Raw genomic sequence first — 26,760 nt, 5'->3', positions numbered from 1 at the left:
GTCATACAAGCCCAACATTCAGGCTTTCAAAACTTTAGAAAGCTATAAAAAATGAACTAATGACGATAAAAATTCAAAACTTATAATTTTTAATTCACTAAAGTAGCACTTTAAAAAAAAAAAAAAAAACACCAAAGAAAATTAAATATCTTAAGAGATCAGGTAAAAAAAATATTCAGATTTGGATCACATGAAATGTGTGTGTGTGTGTGTGTGTGTGTGTGTGTATATGTGCATATAATGTGAGTGTAGTAATATACTCCCCTATAGCTGCTCTCCGGTGTCCAGCACCGCTCTGCTCCTCTTCTCAGTGACGTCACTGCTCTGCACATTCTCTAGGTCATGCTCGGCTCTGTGTGATCCTGAAGTGGCTTTTATGATGTAGGTCTATGGAGCGTCACAACGATGATCCATAGACCTACATTGAAAAAGAGACTTCCGGCTCATGCATAGAGCAGCGAGTGAGCCCGGATAGTCTGATTTCCGGCGACGTCACTGAGAAGAGGATCGGGACGGTGCTGGATCCCATAGAAGCTGGCAGTACATTTGTATATTACTACACTGACACTACACACACACTTAATGAAAATATTTATGGGAGTGCTCCTTTTAACTATATAACATTTTGCTATGGTGACATGTCAGGAGTATGAGTTGCTGTGATTGTCAGGCTGACATTTATGTTGCTCACTATTTTCCTTGCCAGGTGTTGCTGGTTTACTAAAGCTAAGATCTGCAGTTATAAAAGAAATAACTGCCCGTTTTATGTACCACGAAAACCTTTAAAGGTTATACCCAAAATATCAAGCCATTTCGCATACATAGCGAGTTAGTCCCCTCTCTTCGCTCCAGTACTTGCCTAGAGGACTGTTGGAAGAATCTGAGTACAGCGCTTATGGATTTCCAGTACTAGTGAAACGAGTGCATGCGCACATAGACTCCACACGGGCTGCAAAGCCTCATACACTGAGGGTCCCATCGGCCTGTTCCACAGATGGTGGATAAACTTGCTAAACCTTTTAAAACCATCGTCAATATGGGAGAAGTGTTACCTGAGTTATGCCTCTGTGAAAGGGTAAACTGAACTTTTTTAACTAATGACCATCCCTTCTAGAGCCCACAATTTATTTCACCAGTCGTTTCATCTAAGCATGTCTTGGGAGACCGAAAGAGAGCACATGGGTAGAACATGCCAACTCTGTACTAATGTTGGACTCCAACCAATGGCCCAATATTGGTAGGCAGCAGTGCCAAGCGTTATGCCAGTGTGCTGCTAATCAGAGCAGACAAGCAATTATTTTTGATTTTCATACTCCATTAATCCAGGGCTCGACAAACCCAGGCGCCTGGTCGCCAGTGGCACCTAGAAAATGTTGTCTGGCGCCTAGAAAATGTTGCCTGGTGCTTGAGGAGTTGAGAAGAGAAAAAAATACTCTCAATCCAATCCCACCTCCTGCACGGAGTCATCCAATCGGAGGAAGCAGGGACAGTATCGCTCAGGCCGCCTTCTCCACTTTGCTCCGCCCCCCTTATGCTCCGGGACTGGACAGGGAGAGTTGGGTTACGGGGGAAGGATCGCTGTGGCCGGGGGCCCGTTCTCATCTCCCGCTACCTGTGTAAGTACATACAAAGGCCGTGCTCCCCGGGGAGACGCCGTGTGTGAGGGGGTCTATATGTACAGTTTGTCAACAAAAAAACGGAACAGGCATTTTTTTAAAAAAATTAGTTTCTTTGATTTTTCTGAGAAAAAAACTGAGAATATAAAAAATTTATAAATGTAATGACATCTATTTATTTTTTTTTAAAAAGCAATTTTTAAAGCATTCGTAAAAATTTAAAAAAAAATGTCAAGAAAAAAACGGAACAACAATTTATCTTTACTTTTCCCTCCAAAAAACATTTAAGGTGAGTATGTTGTTTCATTGATTTAGAAAAGTGTTGTTCCTACAAAAAAGGATTTGAAACTTCTTATGGTTAGAAAATAAAATATATGGATAATAAGGCAGATTGATTTTTAATCTTCTCTAGAAGTGCTGAGAGACCCTATCCTGCTGGACCACCACTGAATGGAGTTTCCTACATTGCTAAATCTTTTTGTAAGTAGGGTATAGCAGTATATACACAGTATATGCTGTAATTATATGGTTACTATATGGCAGTATATTCACAGTGTATCCCATTATTATATGGGTACTATATGGCGGACTGCGGAGTGCTGCTGGAAGAACAAAGTCGGGTGCCGCCGGGAGAACGAAGCCGGAGTACTGCCTCGTCCACTCGGACAAAGAAGGGTAAAGAGATCATGTGTAAGTTATAATTGGCATAGCAGAGCAAAGTGCACATTTTTTTTTCTTTTCTGGGTTCAGGAAAAAAATGAAGCGCAGAGCAACAGAGAGAATACCAGAAAATGTAAAGCAACTGAAAATGACACAGTTCTTTACAAAGACCTCTCTTGAAAGCGCAGTGCAACAGGTAGAAAGTGCCGGGCAACAGGTAACTGAAGAAACAAGAGTTGACCCACCAGCAGAGGAGTCCCCATCAACAAGCCGTTGTCAAACTGCTGGACCCAGGAGATTTAGGCAAGAGTGGTGTAAAGAACTCGCATGGCTTAAATTTGACTATACAACTGGTATAGCTATATGCGAGATTTGTGCTTCCTTCCCTGGCATTGCTGACCAAGCATCTAGGATCGTAAAAGGATTTTCAGGACCCTTTAAACTTGAAACCTTCAAAAAGCACGCAAAGTCTCTCCAGCATCTAAATTGTGTGGAGGCTAAACATGCAGCGTTGGCTCCAGAAGCTACTCCATTGGCTGCTTGTATAAGGAAAATGGATGAAGACATTTTTAAACATATGACCATTCTATTTAATGTGGCCTATTATATTGCCAAAAACAACAGACCTTTCACAGATTTTGAAGGGTTGCTAGAGTTGACGGAGAAATTAGGGAGTGCTGTGCGACAGGAATATGCAAACGATAAAAGATGCAAAGAATTAATTTCCCATATTGCAGAAATAATCAGGAAAAACCTAATCAGTGAGCTCAAAGAGGCAAAATATGTCAGGTTGATGCTAGATGGCTCAACTGACAAAGCAGGGGTTGAACAACTGATTCTGTATGTCAGGTACATCAAGGACAACAGGGTGAAAGAAGTATTTCTTTCTGTTTCTCCTCTTGAAATGGTTACTGCAGATGGATATTTAGAAGCGCTCACAGAAGAACTTAGAACACTTGGTCTTGTAGGCTGGCTTTCTTCAAGTCACTTGATTGCTATTGGTACAGATGGTGCTGCCAGCATGATTGGGACCGAAAATGGCTTGGTGCAGAAAATACGCCAAAACATCAGTCATTTAATTGGCATTCACTGTGTTGCACACCGATTGAACTTAAGTGTATTAAGTTCAGTAAAACAAGCTAAATTAATTGATGATTTTGACTCTATTTTAATGAAACTCTACCAATTTTATCAATACTCACCTAAGAGAATGCGACAGCTGAAGCAAGTAGCAGAAAACCTGCAGCTTACAATTCTGAAATTCCAATACTTGCATAATGTCAGATGGGTAGCAAGCAAAGTCGGTGCTCTGTCTGCACTTGTCAAAGACTGGAAATGCGTGACAATCCACCTAGAAAGTGTGGCTGCGGAAAAAGACAGTGCCTCTGCAGCTGCCCATGGTTTACTGAGAAAGCTCACAGATTTTAAATTTGTTCACATGCTCCATTTTCTACTGGACTATCTGGAAATTCTTAAAAACTTGTCACTTATATTTCAAAGGGAAGAGCTTTTTTTAAGCACAATTGAGTTGCATGTGAAAAGCACAATTTCAACAATCAATTCACTTAGAGATGCACCAAAGCAACATGAGGCCAGATTTGTCTCAGGAACATCTCTTCAAGGACTGTTTCAAAATGTACAGCTACATGGACTGAGCAACACTGTAGCTGCATCAATTCAGCAGGAAAAAGCTAATTTAATTAATCATGCAGTTAAATACTTGACAGTGCGATTTCTAAGTGATATAAATATTGAAAGATCCACCGCAGTGTTTGACACCTTTGCCTGGCCAGCAGGAACAACATTGCAAGACTACGGTGTGGTTGAGATTACTGCATTGGCTCATCATTTTCGTAAACAGCTATCTCCACCTGAAAGTGATGACCAATGCATTCACTCACTCCTCAATGAGTGGTATGAGTTTAAGGTCCTTGGAAAGGGAAAGAAACTGTGTGAGCTTCTGGATTTGGCACTCTCCAACACCGAGAGATTTCCAGTTCTGGGAAACCTGTTGTCGATTGTGGCGGTGCTCCCTGTCTCAACCTCATGTTGTGAAAGAGGATTTAGTTTGATGAACATGGTCAAAAATAAATTCAGATCAAGGATGCAAGAAGAAAGTTTAAGTGACTTGTTTATGATCACCATGAATGGGCCATCTGTGAAGGCGTTTGATCCTGCCAAGGCTGTGGACCACTGGTACTTCAGCTCTAAAATCACAAGGCATGTTCATGGCCACAAAAAGCAAAGTGAAAAACACTAGAATGTTGCTTAAAATCTAAAATATCAATATATAATATTTATTATCTTTAAAAGTAAAATGTTGTTTATAACGTTTGTAATGTTTTTTTTTGTTAAATTAAAAACCAAGTTTGCTTAAAAAAAATTCTGGCTCCTAAATTTTTTGGCTGGCTCCTAGATTCTGAACAACTTTGTCGACCCCTGCATTAATCTATCATTACCATTCTGATAGTGAGAATTTTCTTATTCCTTTTTCACTTTCAATTTAAATGTTTTTCCTGTCTAAAGCCTTTTTATTTTGGCCGTTACTCTTCTAGTTTATCATTAACTATTAGTCAGACAGGCGTTTCACTAGTTCAGTTCTTACAATATACATACATAATATCTGTCTTTATTCCCCCGTTTCTTGTGTTTCTCACTTTGCTCTACCTGCTTTTATTTCTGACTGGGATTAAAAAAAAAAATAAAGTAAAAGCAAATGTCTGTGATCACTTTGTGTAAAGTGAGTAGAAGGATCAGATAGATTTACTATGAGATGGATAATCTTCCTATACCTGGCCCATCCATTGAAGCTTCCTTACAATTTGATATCTGTTCTTCCTGTGGTAAAGCCTTGGGCCTTCCTGTAATTATTCCCCATCAAAGCCCTTTTGTTCTGATACTTGACTGCTCGTACCCGGTGACATCTTGTCTTTATTGAGGGAGAAACTGTGAGACTATCTTACATTATTTATTAATGCTTTTGAGGCTTTTTATGTTTTTGTTGTCATTTCTTAAGCTTACTGTGTGTTTTGTGTATACATGCCTTTAGGCTATGTGCCCACGATGCAGAAATGCTGCATATTTTTTCCGCTTCTCCCTGGCAGGAAAAACGCATGCGGATTTTACATGAGTTTTTCCCGCCAGGTAGAAGCGTTTGTCAAGCGTTTTTGCATGCATTTCTGCATGTGGGTTATGAAGCCCTTTTCCAAGCGATTTTAGCATCACTTGGAAAGTGCTTGACAACTTGGTCACACTATATAAATCCATGCAACCGGCATGGATTTATATAGTGTGACCAAGTAATAGTTAAAAAAAAAAAAAAAAAAAAAGAATAAGAATGGTGAAAAATAAAAATTATACTTGCCTTCCGATAGCCCCCGGTCTCCTTCTCTGCTCCGTCCGGTCTCCTTCTCTGCTCCGTCCGGTCTCCTTCTCTGCTCCGTCCGGTCTCCTTCTCCGCTCCGTCCGGTCTCCTTCTCCGCTCCGTCCGGTCTCCTTCTCCGCTCCGTCCGGTCTCCCCGGTGTCTCGCAATGGTGTGAAGGACCTGCGATGATGTCATTGAGTCACGTGACAGCCGACGTCAGCGGTCACGTGACCTGTCACATGACTAAGTGACGTCATGTTAGGTCCTCACACCACCGCGAGCCTCCCAACACACCGCACGCATCGCTGAGGAGTCCGGGGGACATCGGAAGGTAAGTATAATCTTTATTTTTGATTTTTGAATTCTTTTTTTACAGTTTCTATGGTACCCAGGTCTGGATGAGAGTCTCCTCTTCTCCAGGCTTGGGTACCATCCGCATCATATCCGCGTGTGCACATGTAGTGATGCGGATATGAAGCATTTCAATGCAAGTCAATGGCGGCAATTACGCTGCGTGTCCGCAAAATTAATGAACATGCTGCGTATTTTTCCGCAATGATAATCCGCAGCGGAAATTTCCGCAGCATGTGCAAAGCACATGCGGATTATCATTGGGGACCATGGGTCACGTATTACCAATCGTTTTTTAAGCGTTTTCGCTGCGGAAATTCCTCGGCAAAAACGCTTGAAAAACGCATTGTGGGCACACAGCCTTAGTATTATTTTACTCTATTGCACACTTACTAGACAAAGCAATTGTTGATACAAGTACCATTTTCACTTAGTGTTTGTATCGCAGTATAGGTTAGCAATCCTTGCCCACTATAATCGCCCCCTTGTCTTATCAGTGTGAGCTGTATATAAAGCATGGGTGGGCACCACCTAATTCACAAGAAAATTGAAAAATGTATTTATTATTAAGCATGTCCAAGAAATAAACCAAGAACAAGAAAAAAGGCATCTAAAAGAAGCAAACGACACATACGCTGTGTGTATATGACGCGCCCCTGGGCCTGTGTCGCGCTGCGTTGCGCACGCGGGAGCTTACCCGGAGCCGGATCTCTTGAGGGTTGTAGTCTCGTGGCGGCGACCCGGTCCGTGCCCAGGGAGTCAAACTGAGCGGCGATGTATCGGCGGTAGATGTTGTACGACTACGCCACCCGTTGAATGCAGCTATGGAGCTGCCGCTGCAGAACAGTCCGCTGAGGCCGGTGGATGGATGGTGCAGCGTAGATGGTATAACCCCCAACGGGAGGGGTATGGCCTCAGGGCAGCAGATGTGGATGATGGGGGTAGCAGGAACCACTCGGAGACGGTACTGTGTAGTTCAGGGTCTTTACTGGTGACAATGATAGACCCTCCCGGAGTACTGGCTAGCGATTGGGGCCTGGTCAGTCCTTGAGCAGATGGGATCTCCCCTGGCCAGGTGGAGTTGTAGGCGTCCCAAACTGACTGTACTCTTCTGGCTACCTTGCTAGAAGTGGGTATAAGTAGCCCACGTCCCTGAGTGTACCGTGTGGTGCTCACCCATATGGCCGGTGACTCGGGGCCTTCTAATGGCTTCCGCTCCACGATGGCGGTGCTGGACCCACGCGTGTGACCGTGCCTTCGGGCTTCTTGGCCAGGGGACCTGAAATCCCCTGCCTGACGGATTCTGCTGCTGGGTAGGAGTTAGTCCCCACAGCCTCGGACTCCGGGTCCGGTAAGAAATCTTCTCAGTCAGGGCGAGCTCTGCAGCTGCCAGCCCCTGACTTGTAGTAGTATTGCTCCCACTGAGCTTCTGCTGTTTCTTCCTGTGACTGTTTCTTGTCTCTACTCTCCTTGACTGCTAACCCTGCTGCAGCCCCGGGTTTATATAGGGGAAGTTCTTCCCCTCCCAAGACTGGGCAGGAGGTGTGGCATGCACAGGATCCCTGACCAAAGGACCTCCCACCTGCTCTCAGACGTAATATCTCTATCACTGTGGCAACCAGACCCCTGGGGTGTCACATATATATGTATGTGTGTATATATATATATATGCGTTTTTCAGGCGTTTTTGCCGCGGAATTTCCTGCAGCAAAAACGCTTGGTAATACGTGCCCCATGGTCCCCAATGATAAACTGCATGTGCTTGTGCACATGCTGCGGAAATTTCCGCTGCGGATTATCATTGCGTAAAAATATGCAGCATGTTCATTAATTTTGCAGACACGCAGCGTAATCGCCGCCATTGACTTGCATTGGACCGCGTGACATCTGCATCTGCACATGCGGATATCACACGGTTCAATGTGCGGATGGTACCCAGGTCTGGAGAAAAGGAGACTCTCCTCCAGACCTGGGTACCATAGAAACTGTAAAAAAAGAATTTAAAATAAAGATTATACTTACCTTCCGATGTCCTCCCGGTGTTTTCTCCCCTCTGACTGGTCTGCTGTATGGGTCGCGGTGTTGTGAAGGACCTGCCATGACATCATTGAGTCATGTGACCTGTCACATGACTCAATGACATCACCGCAGGTCCTTCACAGCACCGCGAGCCGCCCAAGACATCGGACGCAGCGGAGAAAACACTGGGAGGACATCGGAAGGTGAGTATAATCTTTTTTTTTATTTTTTACCATTCTTAATCTTTTTTTTTTTTTTTTTAAACTAACTTGGTCACACTATATAAATCCATGCCGGTTGCATGGATTTATATAGTGTGAACAAGTTGTCAAGCACTTTCCAAGTGATGCTAAAATCGCTTGGAAAAATGCTTGATAACCCGCATGCAGAAATGCATGCAAAAACGCTTGACAAACGCTTCTACCTGGCAGGAAAAAACGCATGTAAAAAACGCATGCGTTTTTCCTGCCGGGAGAAGCGGAAAAAATCTGCAGCATTTCTGCATCGTGGGCACATAGCCTAATTGATCATGTCCTTCAGCTGAGGCCTGCATGTTATGAAGGGGGGTGGACTGATGGCCTTAACCTGCGTAATTGAATTTTGATTGTCGGCTATCTAATGTGTATGGGAGCCTCCGCTTTCCTGCTGGTAGGTGATAAAGCATGCACCCATGTTGACGGACAATCATGGTAATGACTTCTAGGACATCAATGGATATGTTTTGTTTGGTTTTCTGATAGTTCTAGGCGTGTGCTCCATTTATTACCTCGTTCTATATGGAGTGATGCTGTTTATCCAAGCTTCATGTTAATAAAGGTGTGGGCTGTGTATATGCCAATAAAAGTAATATGAAGTCTGTGCGTACTGTGGCTTCTTCCCTATGTGGCATGCTCATAATCTTTTTATTGTTGACTTCTACTACTGCCAGATTTGTTCTTTTAATATCTAACACGAACCTGGGGTTGTCACAAGAGGATCTGTTCGCTCGCCTGACTATCTAAATGTTTTAGAAAATTCTTGTATTTTCCATGAAATAACAATTCACAGAACATTTTCTCACAGCTGTGTATAATCCTGTTCCTCAGTTAATTCTTCTGGAAATGTGTAAATGAATTGACAGCTGGATTCCCCTTCAATGTCTGGTGCGATCAGAATTGATTAGAAAAGTGTCAATGTGCATTGACACATCCCATTACGAAGTAGGGCGGTAATACTAAATTGTCAATTTATTCATACATTTTCTAGTATGAAAAACTGGAATCTCATATACTTTTTTTATTTCTTTATTTTTTCATTCTAATAAAAAAAAAAAAAAAAATGACCAAAAGTTGTTAGCATGCAAGTAGTAATTAAAATATCAGGAGAGCGAACATGACCTCTTTAACCCATTTCCACAGAAGACCGTTTTCACCTTCCTGACCAGGCCAAATTTTTCAACTCTTGACATGTCACTTTGTGCCAATAATTCTTAAATGTTGCCACATTTCAATGATTCTGAGAATGTTTTTTCTGTGACACATTGTTCTTCATGTTCTTGGTAACTTTAAATCTATATGATTTGCGTTTCTGAAAATTTGTAAAATGTGTCAAATTTAGCCTTGAAAGCAGTCATGCCACACAAGATAGTTAAAGGGAACCTGTCAGCAGGCTTTTTGCTACCTCATCTGAGAGCAGATAATGTAGAGAGAGACCCTCATTCCACCGATGTATCACTTAGTTTACTGGGTGCAGCAGTTGTGATACAATCAGAGTATTTGATGTATCATATGGCCGAGCTGAGAAAGCTAACCCCGTCCAAACCAGGCTCTCTATGTACATTGTATATAGTAAGCTGCTAATCTGTGCTAGGGTTGTGGTTGGACCAGGATGCATGTGAGCTGTAGTCCTCTAGTGATAATGTCCTGCTGATAAAACGCTTGTATTAGAACAGCGCTCAGCCTAGTGTGTGACACATTGCTGAAATCTGTCTCAGCCCCTACCTCATGCTGTCATCAGATTACATAGCAAAAACCTGCTGACAGATTCTCTCCCAGTTATCTACTTTACGTCAGCATCATTTTTAAAATCGCTATTTTTTTATTTATGTTGCTAGAAGGTTTAAAAGTTTGGCAGCAGCTTTTCATTTTCTCCCATGCCGTTCTGTCTGTGTACTCCTTTTACGTCCTCCCCTGCCCAGGAGATGTGGTATGATCAGACCATGTTCCAGCATGGTCAGACACAGCCATTACACAGTACATTGCAGGGGCACATTTATAAGATTATCTCAGCACAGGAACATTTTTTTTTAACCCATCCAATTGTGGAACTTATTATACCAAGATCTATTTATTAAAGTGTACTTTGTTCTTGGGAAAACCCATTTTAAAAGGTAGTGCTTTTAGTTTATATGGGGAAAACTTGTTGATCGGTTCCCTTTTTAAATATCATTTCACTCCCAAATGTTTTGCTAGTTTGTCAGGCGATTGGCAGCATTCTTACACTGCTCACTTATTGGGAAATGAGTTCCTAGGATATGTTCATTCACAAATCTGCCAGTGTACAGTTGGTATGACAAAGTTTGTCCCCTTCCTGATTTCTTGTTCTTTTGCATGTGGTTTATCACATGTTTGGGAAGCAGAGTTCAATTCCCTAGCCACAGACAGGCCTGATTACTGCCACACCTGTTCTCAATCAAGAAATCACTTAAATAGGACCTGCCTGACAAAGTGAAATAGACCAAAATATCCTCAAAAGCTAGACATCATGCTGCGATCCAAAGAAATTCAGGAACAAATGAGAAACAAAGTAATTGAGATCTATTAGTCTGGAAAAAGTTATAAAGCCATTTCTAAAGCTTTGAAACTCCAGCGAGCCACAGTGAGAGCCATTATCCACAATTGGTAAAAACATGGAACAGTGGGGAACCTTCCCAGGAGTGGCCGGCCCACCAAAATTACCCCAAGAGCGCAGCAACGACTCAGCCAAGAGGTCACAAAAGACCCCACAACAACATCAAAACAACTGCAGTCCTCACTTGTCTAAGTTTAGGTCAGTGTTCATGACTCCACCATAAGAAAGAGACTAGGCAAAAATGGCATGCACGGCAGAGTTCCAAGACTAAAACCACTGCTTGTCAAAAAGAGCATAAAGGCTCGTCTCTGTTTTTCCAGAAAACATCTTGATGATCACCAAGACTTTTGGCAGAATACTCTGTGGACTGATGAGACAAAAGTTTAACTTTTTGGAAGGTGTATGTCCCATTACATCTGGTGTAGCTGTAACAGCATTTCAGAAAAGGAACATTATACCAACAGTAAAATATGGTGGTGGTAGTATGATGGTCTGGGGCTGTATTGCTGCTTCAGGACCTGGAAGTCTTGCTGTGGTAAATGGAACCATGAATTCTGCTGTCTACCAAAAAATCCTGAAGGAGAAAGTCCGGCCATCTGTTTGTGACCTCAAGCTGAAGCGCATTTGGGTTATGCAGCACGGCAGTGATCCAAAATATGTCAGCAGATCCCACCTCTGAATGGCTTAAGAAAAACAAAATTAAGACTTTGGAGTGACCTAGTCAAAGTCCTGACCTTAATCTGATTGAGATGCTGTGGCATGACCTTTAAAAAAGGCAGTTAATGCTTGTAATTCAGCCACATTGAAGGGTTTCCAACAATTTTGCAAAGATGAGTGGGCCAAAATTCCTCCAGAGCATTGTAAAAGACTCATTGCCAGTTATCGCAAACGCTTGATTGCAGTTGTTGCTATTAAGGGTAGCCCAACCAGTTATTAGGCTTAGGGGGCAATCACTTTTTCACACAGGGCACTGTAGGTTTGGATTTCTTTTCTCCTTAATAATAAAGACCTTCATTTGAAAACTGCATTTTGTGTTTACTTGTGTTATCTTTGTGTAATATTTACATTTGTTTTGTGATCGGAAACATTTAAGTGTGACAAACATGCAAAAGAATAAGAAATCAGGAAGGGGACAAACACTTTTCCATACCACTATATCTAGCAGAAGTTTGCACTACTGAATCATTGTAGTACCGATGAATATGCCCCAATGTCTTTAATGGTATGGTGCTTGAGAAGTAGTATAGCTGCCTTTTATAGGTGCCCACCAAATATACACAATAGAATGCAAGACAGGTTAGTTAGCCATAAAAGGGGCATCCAGGAACCTTGCCATTTCTCCTTTTTGGATCAGATCTTTCTGATGGCAGCTCTGATTTTGTTTTTAAAATAAAAACCCAAATCACTAATTTTATTTAAAAGCCAGAATTAAACAGTGTGGAAAATCTTGCTAAAAACAATAAAAGTTGCCATATTGAGTAGTTATGTAGCAATTCTAAAAAAAAATATGCCTGTCTCACAGCCTGAAGAAATTCTAGTGATAACGAGAGCAAAAAAAAAAAAAAACAATCAAGCAGAAAATATGATTTGGAAACTTGAAGTGTATTTCTGCTGTACTTTAAACCGGTGCCCAGGTGACCATTCGGTAAATGTTGCGCTTTTGATCTGGGTGTGAATTAGGCCATGTGTTGCTTATGATACAGTACATGGTCACATGGCAGTTGTAATCTTTGCACAAGAAAGTACTTAGAATGAGAACTGGACTTTGCACCATCAGGTCTAAAGCTAACTCTATTTACTTATATAGCATTGGTCTTTGAAGCCAGCCGCCATTGGTGTTGTGTGGCATTGAAATGTTTGTATGTGTGTGTGTATTTAACCTGGGTAGTGCCTTAGCAGGACATTTGCATATCGGTGGGTTGACTTTGCAGCCTTAATATGGGGCAGATTTGTAGTACTTGTTCTCCGCCACTATACAGTTGATGAAGCTGTGTAGTTCTGCTCCACTACTGAGCACAGTTGGCTGCCGCCAGCATCGGGAGCAGCTAATCAGCGGGGTTGCTGGGTGTTGCACCCCCACCGATCAGATATTGATGACATAAGTTAAGGATAGGGCATAAATATATAAGTAAAATGGGAAAAAAAGCCTTTTAATCACTTGCACATGTAACTGAAGTTATTTGCCAGCATTTATCTCCTAGCCATTGAATATACATTTGTTAATTTTAATATATATTTATATATTTTTAGATGCTGGATGTGTATGAAATTCTTCCATTTGATAATCCAGATGGTGGTGTATGGAAACAAGGATTCGATATAACCTACGATGAACACGAGTGGGATAATGAAATTCTTCAGGTTTTCCTTGTGCCTCACTCTCACAATGATCCAGGTAAATCTTGCATACACCGTTTTATATAATACCATTAAAGTTTATGTTCGTATAGATATAATATGTAAAAATATTTTGGCTAAGGCTTTGTACACTCTTCCATCAAAGGGTTTATTCAGAGACTCATCATAGACTTTCTGGAAATAAACGGTTTACGTGGCATCTACTGATTTCATTGTTAACCTGATATATTGTGAGCCCCACCGGATACCTATTGGCTAAATAATCATTTAATTACCATCCTATTTCCTCTCTGCTTTCCCACCAGGCTAGCATTCTTGCTTATTCCATCTACCACTGGTCACGGAAATCTAATTATCCCCTTGTGTTTTTTTGGGTTTTTTTTTGTGTTTTTTATTCTTTTGATCCATTTTCATGTTGGGGTTAAAATTACTTATTCCTACAAATACAAATGCTAGTTGCTACTTTTCTAATAATAAAAAAAGCATTCACAAGGGAAATGCAGATATCTTCCTAGGTTTAGTGTTCTGGTAATATCTGATCCTATGAACCATGAAATAGAATTTGGTCTGATTCATATGTACTCTTGTATTATCTCGGAGCTGATTAAAATAAAATTACAATACGTGTGTTCTTACAGACACTTTTGTATTGATTGAATATGTAGACTACTCATAAATGGTATTCAATATAAAGAAAAGCTTGCCGGAGCAAATTGTATGAAGTGATATTGTGCACTTTAAACTGCGCTTATGAAGTGAAGGAAATCTTTTAGCTAATTTTATGTACTGCCTGTAAAGTAATTCCAGACATGCTTCCCCATTATCCGCTTACCAAATTTCATAACATGAAACTATTCAACTTCTTAAAAAAATAAAAGGGCTTTACTGTTTTTGGATTAACTGCAATACCCAAGACCATTAATTTCCCATGTCAGTATAATAAAGTTCATGCATAAAATATTCCTTTTTATTTTTACCCATGCTTCATTTCTGAATATAATAAGGACAAGCCTGTTACTGATTTCGTCCTGATTCCTTAATTATACATTGATAACAGATATTCAGCAAACAGTGTTTTTTATAATGGCTTATCAATATTGAAACTGTGATAGTCTGACTCTGCTGCGCACCAGAAAGTGGCACAGCCCCGTACTTTTTTGTAGTGGCCATGTTGTAAGCTCTCTCCCATGCAAGTGATTTGTATCAAATCTTGCAATATCATTCATGGCCACTGCTCAATATATAGAGCTGAGAACAGTTTATGAAATTGCAGTCATCTGATTATTCTGAGTACGAAGAGCAAAGAAATAAAATACTGGCACTACCACCACACCCAGTTGCAAGGAAAAAATTGGATCAAACAAAAAAATATCCAGATTATAATAGCCATGTCTTGCGGTGCTCAGCTTGATACTTGTAAAAGATCATAAAAATTCATTGGAGAGCAAGAGAAGCGGAACTCGCCACCGTCAATTTCAGTAAAATGCACTTTATTTTCCTATCACCCATGACAGCACCACCTGAGAGGGGGGAATCTGCCCTTCAAGGACAGGAAACCTACAGAATAAGAGGACTGTATCATTCCACCATATCGCTTGGTTTACTGTCCTAGGAGAGGGAACCTACATCCTGGAGTTGTCCAGGGGAATAAACGTCGCGGGACATGAAGACTTTCCCAGGCCCTGGCCTGGTTGCCTGGGTAGCAGTATGGCACTGATGCGGCCGGAACAGGTTCCAAAGGGGAAATCAGCTGGTGAGCATACTCTGGATGATGGCAGTAAAGTAAACTGAGGAGCCTGCTGGCCGCCACCTCATTCTCCTGGTTCCTGATGACTAATGCGCTGCTGATGTCCGAAGCGCAGGACGCAATGGATCCATTTGCAGGGTATGCCGGTGGAGGCGCCAAATTTAAAGGGCAGCGCTGTGTTTCGTGGGGCATTGACTGCTGAATGAAAGCTGTGGTCAGCCCAGCGGAGGAGCAGCTAGGTAACAGCAAGTGAAGACGTTCCTCAGCAACCCCACAAAATTTTGATTATGCCAGCAGGGGGGGGGTGTAGAAATCATAAACATAAATCCCTAACCTTGTTCAGGTTCTAACTAAGCAATCTGCTATTGTCCATAGCAACTACTGATACTTGCGGTTCTCTGCACATGGCCCTGTGCAAACTCAGCTCAGGGAGAGTCTCTGGCCTGTCTCTCTATCATGGGCAGTTTTTATTGCTTTCCACAGCACCGAAACAACAAACATCATAAACCTAAATCCCTAGCCTTGTCCAGGCTCTAAATGCACAGTATAGACCCTGACTACTTCATACACTGCTGAGCTAGTCCCAATGCAGGCAAACAAAACTGCTATCATCCATAGCAACCACTGATATTGCAGTTTGCAGGCTCTTCTTAAAGAGATTCTGCCTTTTTTTCTCTTTTTAACTCCAAGGCACATCAAGTCTTCTCTGCTTTCCAGCCGTCTGACTAGGTGAACACCTAGCCTGATCATGTGCTGAGCTCCCCAGCTGCCCTTGTACAGCTAGGATTTAACCCAGTCCTACCTGGCTTTGCTACAACCTGAAGAGGCTGAACTGATTCCTGAGAGTTAGATGATTTAAAATAGTGTATATAAGATTGGCTATAAAACTTCTGGTTCCAGATTGCTATATGGTAGTCTAGGACTTAAAGGACAACACTTGGAACACCAACAATTCCTGAGTAGCTTTAAGCATAAAAGGAGAAATTAGGCTTTCAGCTTCAGGTCTTTCCCTTCGGTTGTCAATGGACTCTCGAGTCTTTATGGAGATTATAGCAAAAAAGAAGCATTGGTGATGCCTTACCTCGATGATCTTCTGATTGTGGCATATCCGTTAAGGGCAACCTTGACAAGGTTAGGTTGGCTACTCCAATTTAAAAAAATAAATTTAAGATTAAAACATAAAACAGTGCAGGTCTTCCGTGGTCTTTTCCTAGACTCTGTGAATCGGTTATCTCCCAAGGGAGAAGGAGGAGAAGGTGTCCTGCTAAGTGTCAAAATTAATAGGTAATCTGGCCACAACTCAAAGGAAGGCAATATCACTGTTATGATTCCAGTAGTAGCAGCATGGTCACAGATACACACCCGTGTGTTACAATGGGATATTCTTTCAAACAAAAAAGCTTAAGTTGTTGGAAAACGTACTCTTTCTTCAAAGGTGACTCAATCTCTCCTCTGTTGGATGGAGACAAAAAATCTATACAGAGGAGTTCTTTGGATGAATCCGATATCGTGGGTCATTACTACAGATGCAAGCCCTCAAGGACGGATGGGGGGAGGACGGCACATATGGGAGATCTCCTGGGCCAAGGCTGATGGACGAAGGAAGGAAGATCCGGTTCTGCCAAACTGAAGAAGCTCTTGTTGGTAAGACAGTCTTTAAGAAAGCTAATTTCATCTATACAAGGTCACCGCATAAAGGTCTTTTCAGACAACAGTATATAGTTTATGTAAGGTACAATCAGGGGAAAACTAGGCCAAGATCCCTAATGATGCTACCTGATGAGATCTTTTGGATGACTGAGTCTCACCTCTGTTTGACAGTTCCTCACATAAAGGGGGGAGAGAATTGCAATTAGACTTTTTGAAATGCATTCAACTGAAATAAAGCAAGGGTACTCTGAATAGGAGAGTGATCAATCAGATTGTATACCTATGGGGGCTCCAGAAATAGATCTTATTGCAGACAGACCGAACAGGAAGGTGCGAAAATTCTGTTCAATAGATCCCAGGGGATAGCAACAAGCAGTCGATGCCTTCCTGCTCAAATTAAATTTTGTTTGGCATATGCCTTTTCTCCTGTGATGCTGGTCCCAGCAATTCTAGAATTTGGGAAGATTGGGCAAAGGTAATCCTGATAGCTGTTTTTGCCCAAGAGGCCTTAGTTTTCTTGGATGAGAATGTCAGCCACCGAGCAAAGGGTCTTGCCTGAGATTCCAGATCTACTTTTCCAAGGTCCAATTCTACATCCTTGACGTGTCCAACCTGCATTTAACAGCATGGAATTTGAAATTAAGCTTCTAAAAGGTAGTTCTTTGACAATTTTGATGTCAACATTGCTGCAGAGGAGGAAAACCGTAATGACAAATATGACAAGACGTGGAAGGAATTTCTGATCAGCTCAGGGGCAGATGTAGAGGACGAAGTACAGATTAAGGCTGTGTTCACACGATGCGTATTTCATGCGTTTCCGCGGCGTTTTTGCAGTTGCGTAAACGCCGCGGAAACGCATGAAAAACGCATGGTAGAAGGGCAACAATGTTCCCCAATGGAAATCCGCATGTGCTGTGCCCATGATGCGGATTTTTCCGCAGCGTTAACGCTGCGGTCAAAAATCCGCAGCATGTCAATTAATTTTGCGGAAACGCGGCGATTTCGCCGCCATTGACTTGCATTAGAACGCGCCAATTCCGCAAGACAGCATTTGTACTTGCGTAATTGGTGCGTTCTAATGTGCGGATGGTACCCGGGTGTGGAGGAGAGGAGAGTCTCATCCACACCCAGGTACCATTAAAAAAGCTGTAAAAAGAAGAATAAAATAAAAAATAAATGTATTCTTACCTTCTGTCGGCCCGCGCAGAGCTCCCGCTTGGTTCCCGGCACTTGCAGTGAGTTGTAGGACCTGCGGTGACGTCAGAGTCATGTGACGGGTCACGTGACGCTGACGTCGGCAGGTCTTTCAATTCAAAGTTGCCGGGAGAACGGAGTGAGCAGGACAGCGCGGGCCATCGGAGGTAAGTATATACACTCTCTCGGTTCACACTGTATAAATCCATGCTGTTTGCATGGATTTATATAGTGTGACCTAGTTATCAAGCACTTTCCAGGTGATGCTAACATCGCCTGGAAAGCGCTTGTCAATCTGCATGCGGAAACACATGTGAATCTGCATGTGGATCCGCATGTATTCTGCAGGAAAAACGCATGCACAATCTGCATGCGTTTTTTCTGCCAGGGAGATGCAGAAATGATGCAGAAATTTTCTGCTTCATTTCTGCATCGTGTGCACATACCCTAAAACCTTTTTTTAATTCCTCTAGAAGATGCTATAATATGGACTCTCCATTAGTATTCTTAAAGGGAATCTGTCAGTAGATTTTTGCTACCTCATCTGAGAGCAGCCTGATGTAGGCAAAGAGAAGCTGAATCCAACGATGTATCACTTTGTTTACTGGGTGCAGTTGTTCTGACACAATCTGAATATTTAGATTTAGCAGTGAAGCAGCGCTGAGGAAAGCTGACCCCGCCGACACCAGGCTCTCCATATACAATATCTATAGACAGTAAAGTTCCTATCACAGGAGGGGGCGTGTGGGACCAGGCCTCAGACCAGCTAATTTTCAATCCAAAGTTGGCACCCTTGGATCTGAATCTGGTGCTTGCGGCTCTTAACAAAGCCTTCGTTTAAACACATGGAATCTTTTAAGATCTTTACACTATAAAGACTATTATCCTGGTGGCTCTGACTTTGGAATGGTATATTAGTGACATTCAGGCTGTGTGCCCACGATGCACATTTAATGCGTTTCCGCGGCGGCATTTCTGCCCCGGAAACTCATTAAAATCGCTTGTTAAGATGTCTGCCATGTTTCATTGCAGAAAAATCCGCAGCACAACCAATTTGGCCGCAATTTTGCTGCGAAATCGCGCCTATTGACTTGCATTGAATCGCATAACATCCGCATGTATACATGCAGATACTATGCGGTTCAATGCGCGTATGGTACCCGGGTTGGGAGAAGAGGAGACTCTCATCCGACCCGGGTACCATCGTACCTGCTAGTTAACAAAGAATTATAACGTTTAAAAATAAATATTCATACTCCCCTCTCCGGCTGACCGCTGACATCAGCGGTCGCGTGACCATCAACTGACTAAATGACGTCACCGCAGGTCCTACCAGTACACTGCAGGGCGCCGAGGAGAGAGGATCGCCGCCGGGAGGAGACCGGGGGCCGTCGGAGAGGTGAGTATTAGGTTTTTAATTTTTTTTATTCACACTAGATCCACTATTTGAAGCAGAAATTTCCTCATAAGTTGGTCACACAATATAAATCTATGCTAGTTGCATGGATTTATATTGTGTGACCAACTTGTCGAGCCCTTTTCCAAGTGATGCTCAAAATCGCTTGAAAAAACGCATGCATAAACGCATGTAAGGCTATGTGCACACAAAGTGATTTTAATGCGTTTTGCGCCATATTTTTGCTGCGAAAACGCCGCAAAAAAAACTTATTGAAATCGTTTGTAATAGGTCTGCCATTTACTGCAATGCAAATCTGCATGTGCTGTGCACATCATGCGGAGATTTCCATTGCGAATTCGCATTGCGGTAAAAACCGCAGCAAGACCAATTCTAGTGTGATTTTGCTGCAAAATCGCCGCCATTGACTTGCATTGGATCGTATAAGATCCACAAGACAACATTTAGTCATGCGAATCTTATGCGATTAAGGCGCGGATGGTACCCGTGTCTGGAGACGAGGAGACTCTCCTCCAGACCCGGGTACCATAGTACCTGTAAGTGTTAAAAAAAAAAAAATAAAATAACCTTATACTCATCAACGTCAGCGGTCGCGTGACCGGTCACATGACCACTGACGTCATGGATTGTCCTTTTACATTACCGGTACCCACCACGGAGCCAGCAGCGACTCTAGGAGCAGAGCGGGGGCCATCAGAAGGTGAGTATAAGGTTATTTTTTTATTTTTTACGTTCTAATTCTTTTTTCTTTTTTTTTTTAACATTATGTTGGTCACACAATATAAATCCATGCCGGTTGCATGGATTTATATTATGTGACCAACTTTCAAGCACTTTTCCAAGTGATGCTAAAATCGCTTGGAAAAGAGCTTGACAAAAGCATGCAAAATCGCATGCTAAAAACGCTTGACAAACGCTTGTCCCTGGCCGAAAAAACACATGTAAAATGCGCATGTGGTTTTTCTGCCCGGGAGATGCAGAAACGCTCAGGAAAAATCCGGAGCATTTCTGTATCGTGAGCACATAGTCTAAAAACGCTTGAAAAACTCTGAAAGAAACGCATGCATTTTTTCTGCCAAGGAGGTGCAGAAATGCTCAGGAAATTTCTGCTTCAAATCTGCATCGTGGGCACATACCCTCAAGCTATGTCTGTTAATTTTCTCTTTACACAGATCCTAGAAGATAGGATAGTTCTGAAAGAGGCCTATCTTCCCGAGGTAGCTTCCAAGTTCCATAGAAGTCAGGAGATTGTTCTCCCTTATTCCTGTGCTCCTCCTGGGCATCCAAAGGAAGACCAACACCACACTTTAGATATTAGGAGAAGTGAGAGCGAATATCTCAGCCGCAACAACCTGGTAAAAATGTCAGTCTCTTTTTAGAGTCATAAAGAAAAGTTGAAAGCCTCTAAAAGCACTAGCTAGATGTATAAACAGTCTATAGGGTTAGCTTATTCCACTAATAATAGGGCAGTTCCAGGACACCTGAAATATCATTCTACTAGGGCTATTTAAACCTCCTGGACAGAGAGGTCCCCATATACATTGAACATAATCGATCCTGCTGAAATCGACAGGTTTGAATGACAAGAATCTAATGTGTATGGGGACCTTTAGAATAGGTCATCACTATTTAAGTCCCAGAAGACATTAAGGTTTTACTATTCTGTTGGAAAAATAACGAAGTGAGAAGATCTAGTGTCGCTCGGCTCTGCTATGAGGAATGCATGCTTTGCTGCCATTGTTACTACTTATTTTCAGACAGTTCATTTTAGCTATAAATGAACATTATTTTGTTGTGTTATGAGTCGACTAATTCTCATGAATGTTTCAGAGAGAGATTAATTTCCGTTGGGTTCAGTACTGATTCATTTCAGCACCAACGGCTCACAGTGATCAAAGTAATTTACATGCATAATTTATATACAGTATACACTTTCTGTCTTAAAGTAGATGCAATTGAATCGAATCATAGAAATTTCCTTTCAGTAGGATTATTTCTTGAGCGCAGCAGATAAGTGAAACTGTTAATTCAATACCCAGTCAAACACGTAAAAATGTGGTGTAATTTACAACCACGTCAAAAGGGGCTACAGTTACTGGACAAAAACATACATGTTAATGTGTTTTTTTCATTTTTATGGGGCAGGTCACCTTCTCGCCTATTGGTTCTATCTGGGTTTGCCTAATGGTTACAACACCATTTAGCTTCTTATTTATCTTCAGTGTTTAAACCTCTAAACATATAACACGAAAGCTTGGACTATTGTAGTCTGGAGAGTTTATCAACAAAGGGTTCCCATATTCTGTAGACTAAAGCTGGTGAAAATAGAGTTCAACCATAACCAACGTTCGAGTGGAATTTAACAATGAACAATCATTATAGTCAACCAATGACGCACTGTAATTGTCATTAAAGAAGCCGTGTAGGAGTAGCCATCAGTTAGCTATTGGCCAAACACTTGTTTGGCTGACTGCTAACTTGCCTGACCTCCCAGTTGGACCAAGTGTGCATGTGTTTTTAAAGAGCGGTGTAAACTGCTGCAGTAGACCTCTTCATGCCCAATTCTTCTCTTCTCCGATATCAATAATTGAGGAAGAGTAAGTAGACCTCCATACACATTAGATGGTGAGCCAGTCCCTCTGAAGTTGGTGGATACATATTCTAATATATATGGGACCTTTAGTTTAAAAACATATTTTTCCACCGTTGGGCTTAAAGGGAACCTGTCATGTCCCCAAATGCTATTCACCTGCAGATATGGGGTTAATCTGCAGGTCAATACTGTTCTAATGCTCTTTTGCTAATGCATTGGAAGCTTGACTACTGGGTGAAAATAAACTTTGTTCTTCCCAGCAGCCTCTGGCTTTCAGTCATAGAGGTACAGCCAGCACGGCTGCAGTCACCGCTCAGTACATGGTGAGCAACTGCTGTAAGCACACCCCGGCAGTGACTGACAGCCGGCTTAGCAGTGCATCAGTACAGCGTGTTCGCTTACACCTGTTGCTCACTATGTACTGAGCAGTGACTGAAGCCACTCTGGCAGCGCCTCTGAATACATTTCATTTTCTCCTGGCAGCCGGAATCAAAGGGCAGCGGCCGCACAGGTTTAGGACACTATTAACCTACAGATCAATCCCATACCTGCAGGTTAATAGTGTATTTTTTTACTTGACCGGTTCCCTTTTTAAATGATCAAGCAAAAGTAGAGAAATAATTTTTGAATATACTAAATAAAAAAATAAAAACTTTGGTTAATAAAACTCTTTAGGCAAAGAATGATGACAATTACATATTTATAGAATTTTTCTATCCCCATGTCTGTAAATATTTGTATGATGAATGAATTCCGATAGAATCTATCCTGTATGCAGTTATAAGTGGTGCTACATAGGCACTTTTCATCCTTTTGTGCACAGTCTGTTGCAAACCACTTTTGCAAAAGTTCCTTTGCCTGTGCCAACCATTGACTTGTCAGAATTGCTTATTTTTCTCTCTCTAGAAAAAAAGAGGGTATTTAATAGTTGCTGTGTCTATTAAACTCCATGGTTGCAATGGCATTTTATGCGCGAGACTGAACTCTCTAGGGTTGGCGGCTGCTTATGGCTAAATAAGAACATGAGAGCTTCTCTAACTGGCACAGTCTGTGTGATTGCCTAAAACAGTTACTTGCAGAATAAGCAATCTAGGTAAATAATTAGGGAATACTGGCTGACATTTCTCCTTTATGAGCACAGTTTGCTTTAGATTCCTAGTAGCTCCAGTTGAACTGGTTCGTCAACTTGTCAACAAACTAAAGGGCAATGGAAACTAGTTTAAGAAATGTTTGGGGACAAGAATGTCCTTTTCTGAACACTGAACATTTGCTTTTAACTTGTAAATATATGCTAGATCCTCAAACCCATGAAATTGTGTGGTTTGGATTGGAGAAATGTCGAGCAGGACCTGAAATGGGTCTCGTTCACATCCTTCCTATTACCCCAGTTCTGTGTATTCCACCGTGTAGAATAAATTGTGCGGGTGACATCTAGACCGGTATTTTAATGAATACCACATAAGTATACTAAGTGAAATAATGGGGAAAGCGGTCTGTAGTATAAGAGAAGTCCACAGTAATTTGATTCTTTTTCTTGTCCTGATATTTTTGTTGCAACAGGTGCAACTTTGGTACCCAATGCTTGGAGGAAAGATGCAGCTGTTTCTAAACTTATCCTATAGCTTTACTGTAAGAGACCTGTGGAGCGGTTTATCGTAGGATCAAGCTAAAAAAAAAAAGAACTTTGTTTCCCTCTTGTCAAAATATTGGGTCTAGAAAATTGCCAAGAAATCAGATAGCCATCATCTATGTCTATGGGCAAATAAAGATGTTTAAAAATTTCAGAATGGATAAAAATATCTTTTTAAGACCAACTCCAAAGTAACGTAAATTCTTTCATTCCAGAAAATATTTACTTTCCATATACATCAGTATGTAATCCATGGCTGCAGAAGAATATGTATGTGTGTATATATGTGGCTATATAGATATGTAGATCTCCATCTCCTCCTTCCTCTCCGATACACTGTAAATTGTAAGCCTGTGAGGGCAGAGTCCTCTCCTCAACTGTAACAGTCTATTTCTTAGTTTTACTGTACTTGTATATTATATATGCATGTGTGCACAATTAGTCAAGTGAATATTTTGACCATATCCTAATTTTTATGCAGATTTTCCAACTCCAAGCTGTATAAACTTAAATAAAGCAGATCAGGTGATGTGTATTTATAGGATGAGGGAGGATAAAGGATATCTACACCCATCCTCTAGGGACAGGAAACACACGAGAGGTTAAAAGCCCCCCTCCACCTCCCCCTCAGTGTTTTTCCTGTCCCTAGCAGGACAGGACGCAGGAGAGAGGCGCAACAGCGCGAAGATTACCTGGCAGATCGGAGGGCATCGATCTTTTCCCTTCTGACTGTGAAGAAGCTCCCATCCAGGTCAGTAGTAGCGGGATGAGGCTCTTGACTTTGTCGCTTCCCTCTTTGGAGGGCTTTCGGCACCACGCCGCATCTGTCGGCCGCAAAGTCCGGGTCACGCGCATGCTTGCTTTCCAAGGTGGAACGAATTTCCGGCCTGGACAGCATTTGGTGACGTGCGTTTGTCTTAGGGTTGAGCACACATCCGGTTTAGAGGGGAACCTCTGATTTGGGTGGCGCACCGTGCGTTCCCACGTGGAATACAAGGAGATGCCGGTGGGGGATGTCTCTAGGTCACTTGGACCAGGTAAGAACCTATAAAAGGGTGCTATCAGGGGTGTTGAGTGTGCACAGTCTGAACAATGGATACTAATCCTGCTCGCACAGGCACCAGCTGAACAGTCACTGGGTAGTGTAAGTGTTCCACATGTCACTGCTAACCTCTGTACCCTTCTGGAGAGCTTGAACCCAATTTGTAAATGCAGGTCTCTTATTTTGAAAAATGGAACAGTGGAGCCCGCTTGGATCCCGATCCTCTTCACAGAAAAAAAACAGGAGATGCCCAGCTTGTAATACTAAGCTGCTGGAGGCACATAAACAGCTATCCAGAATGGATAGCGAAAGGTCTTAAGGATGATCAATCTTCGTTCTTAGCGGACATAGGGTCTATGATCAGGGAGGAAATCCAGAGCAAGGTCTTCTAGCCTTATGCCTCCCCAAACAACTCAGACCACTTCCTGTCATAAGAGCGCCAGATGGGAGATGGAAGAGTCATCAGAAGAGGGGGCATATGCATATTAACATTCCGATCAGGACCTTGAGGGAGAGGAAGAAAGTATTCCCCCAACTACCTTCAGAAGAGATAAAGAACTACCTTTTCTCGTCCGAAAACACAGGCTGTAAGGAGTACCATAAAGATAGAGGATACTCAAGTGGCACACTCCATACAAGACGAAATGTTCAGGGTTCTGAGAACACAGAGAAATAGTGTTTCCCAGTAAACGAACATATAAAAGCAATGATCCTAGAGAAATGGGAAGATGCAGAAAAAAGGCTGATCGTTTCCAGGGATTTTAAAGCTAGTCTCCCCTTTGATCCGAGAGGAAGTAAAAATTTGTGAAGAGATCCCAAAAGTTGTCATTCCCATTGCCAAAGTGGCGAGAAAAACATTGATACCTTTTGAGGATTCATCCTGCCTCCGGGATGCCATGGATAGGAAGGTTGAGGGGTTACTAAAGATGAGTTAGTAGTCATTAGCGGCTTTTATTAGAGCTAACATGGCCGCTACCTCCGTAGCCTGGTCCATGTGCGTTTTGGGTTGACGAGCTGATAACCTCTCTGAAGGTATAGAATTTTAGTTGAGCTATGTTAGATTTCCTCCCCATGTTAAAAGCAGCAACACAGTTTATGGCTGATGTCTCACAGGGCTGTGGAGTCGGTATAAAATGGACTTACTCCAACTCCTAAAATATATAATAAACTGGTTACAGTAGTTCAATGCAGTTTGTGAGGAATATTTTTTTCATAAGAATTTGGGAAAGTTATGAAATGTCCTATTCCTGATCTAAGGGCCTAGACTTTTAGCTGAGATGTATCTGTACTACAGTAAATTTATCACTTAAACATTAGCCATGTGGGAGTCGGGGAGTTGGAGTTGGAGACTAAGTCGGAGGTTTGGCTTACCGACTCCACAGCCCTGATGTCTCAGCTGAATCTGTGAGGTTCGCAGCCAGAAGTAATGTGCTATCTAATTTGATGAGACAGGCCATCTGGTTAAAAACATGGTTGGGAGACAGCCATTCAAAAAACAAGCTCTGTTCCATCACTTTCTCAGGCACACACAACTTTGGTCCAGTTTTAGATGAGATTCTAGAGAGGGCCTTAGACAACAAAAAAGTTTTCCTGAAATATAAATCTAAAAAATACCATTCCTTTTGTAAACCCCAGCAGTCCCACAGACAGGATTAGGAAAAGGATAAGACTGGAAGGTGGAGTTACCCCAAGGGAGGAAAGGGTAGATCCACCCAGTTTTCTTCCGGCCCATCGGGAAGACACTGATGCCAAAGAGGTAGAGGGGGAGACTTCAGTTCTTTCTGGGAGGATATCAGGCCATTACAGACAACCGGTGGATTCTACGAACCATAAGGGAAGGTTACAGAATAGACTTTTCCCACCTTCCCCTGCAACTTTATCAACTCGCCAAACAAAAATCCCTCTCTGCCTCAGAGGCTCTGGGAGACATAAGAGCCCTTCTAGAGCTAAGGGCGGTAAGTCCAGTACCCCTCTCAAAGATAGGACAGGGTCACTATTCCTCCCTTTTCTCAATAAAAAAGCCTTTCGGGCAAATACTGTACCATTATAAACCTAAAATCCCTAAATCAGTGGGTCAGGTACAGGAAGTTCAAAATGGAAACCGTAAAATCCAGCATTCCATTGATAGGGAGGGATTCGGTAATGTGCACATTAGACTTGAGAGATGCATATTACCCTGTGCCCATTCACCCCAGCCACCAACAATTTCTCAGGTTTGTTCTGGAAAGTCTGAATAGTCCACCACTTTCAGTTTACATGCCCTACCATTCGACCTGTCCTCGTCAACTC

At 42.1% G+C, this 26,760-nt stretch overlaps 1 protein-coding gene across 1 annotated transcript in view; it reads left to right on the top strand.

Moving 5' to 3' along the window:
* Positions 1-26,760, top strand: part of MAN2A1 (mannosidase alpha class 2A member 1) — a 165,178-nt gene that overhangs the window by 35,812 nt on the left and 102,606 nt on the right. Inside the window, exon 3 of the mRNA XM_073677488.1 lies at positions 13,091-13,235. Coding sequence (XP_073533589.1) covers positions 13,091-13,235 — 145 coding nt within the window. The remainder of the gene's footprint in view (positions 1-13,090; positions 13,236-26,760) is intronic.

Source organism: Phyllobates terribilis, unplaced genomic scaffold, assembly GCF_046119375.1.
Source record: "Phyllobates terribilis strain yellow unplaced genomic scaffold, ASM4611937v1 Scaffold_1__5_contigs__length_1240528914, whole genome shotgun sequence".
NCBI lineage: Eukaryota > Metazoa > Chordata > Amphibia > Anura > Dendrobatidae > Phyllobates > Phyllobates terribilis.
The sequence above is the reverse complement of the archived record's forward strand: the minus strand, read 5'-3'. Positions and strand labels throughout refer to the sequence as shown.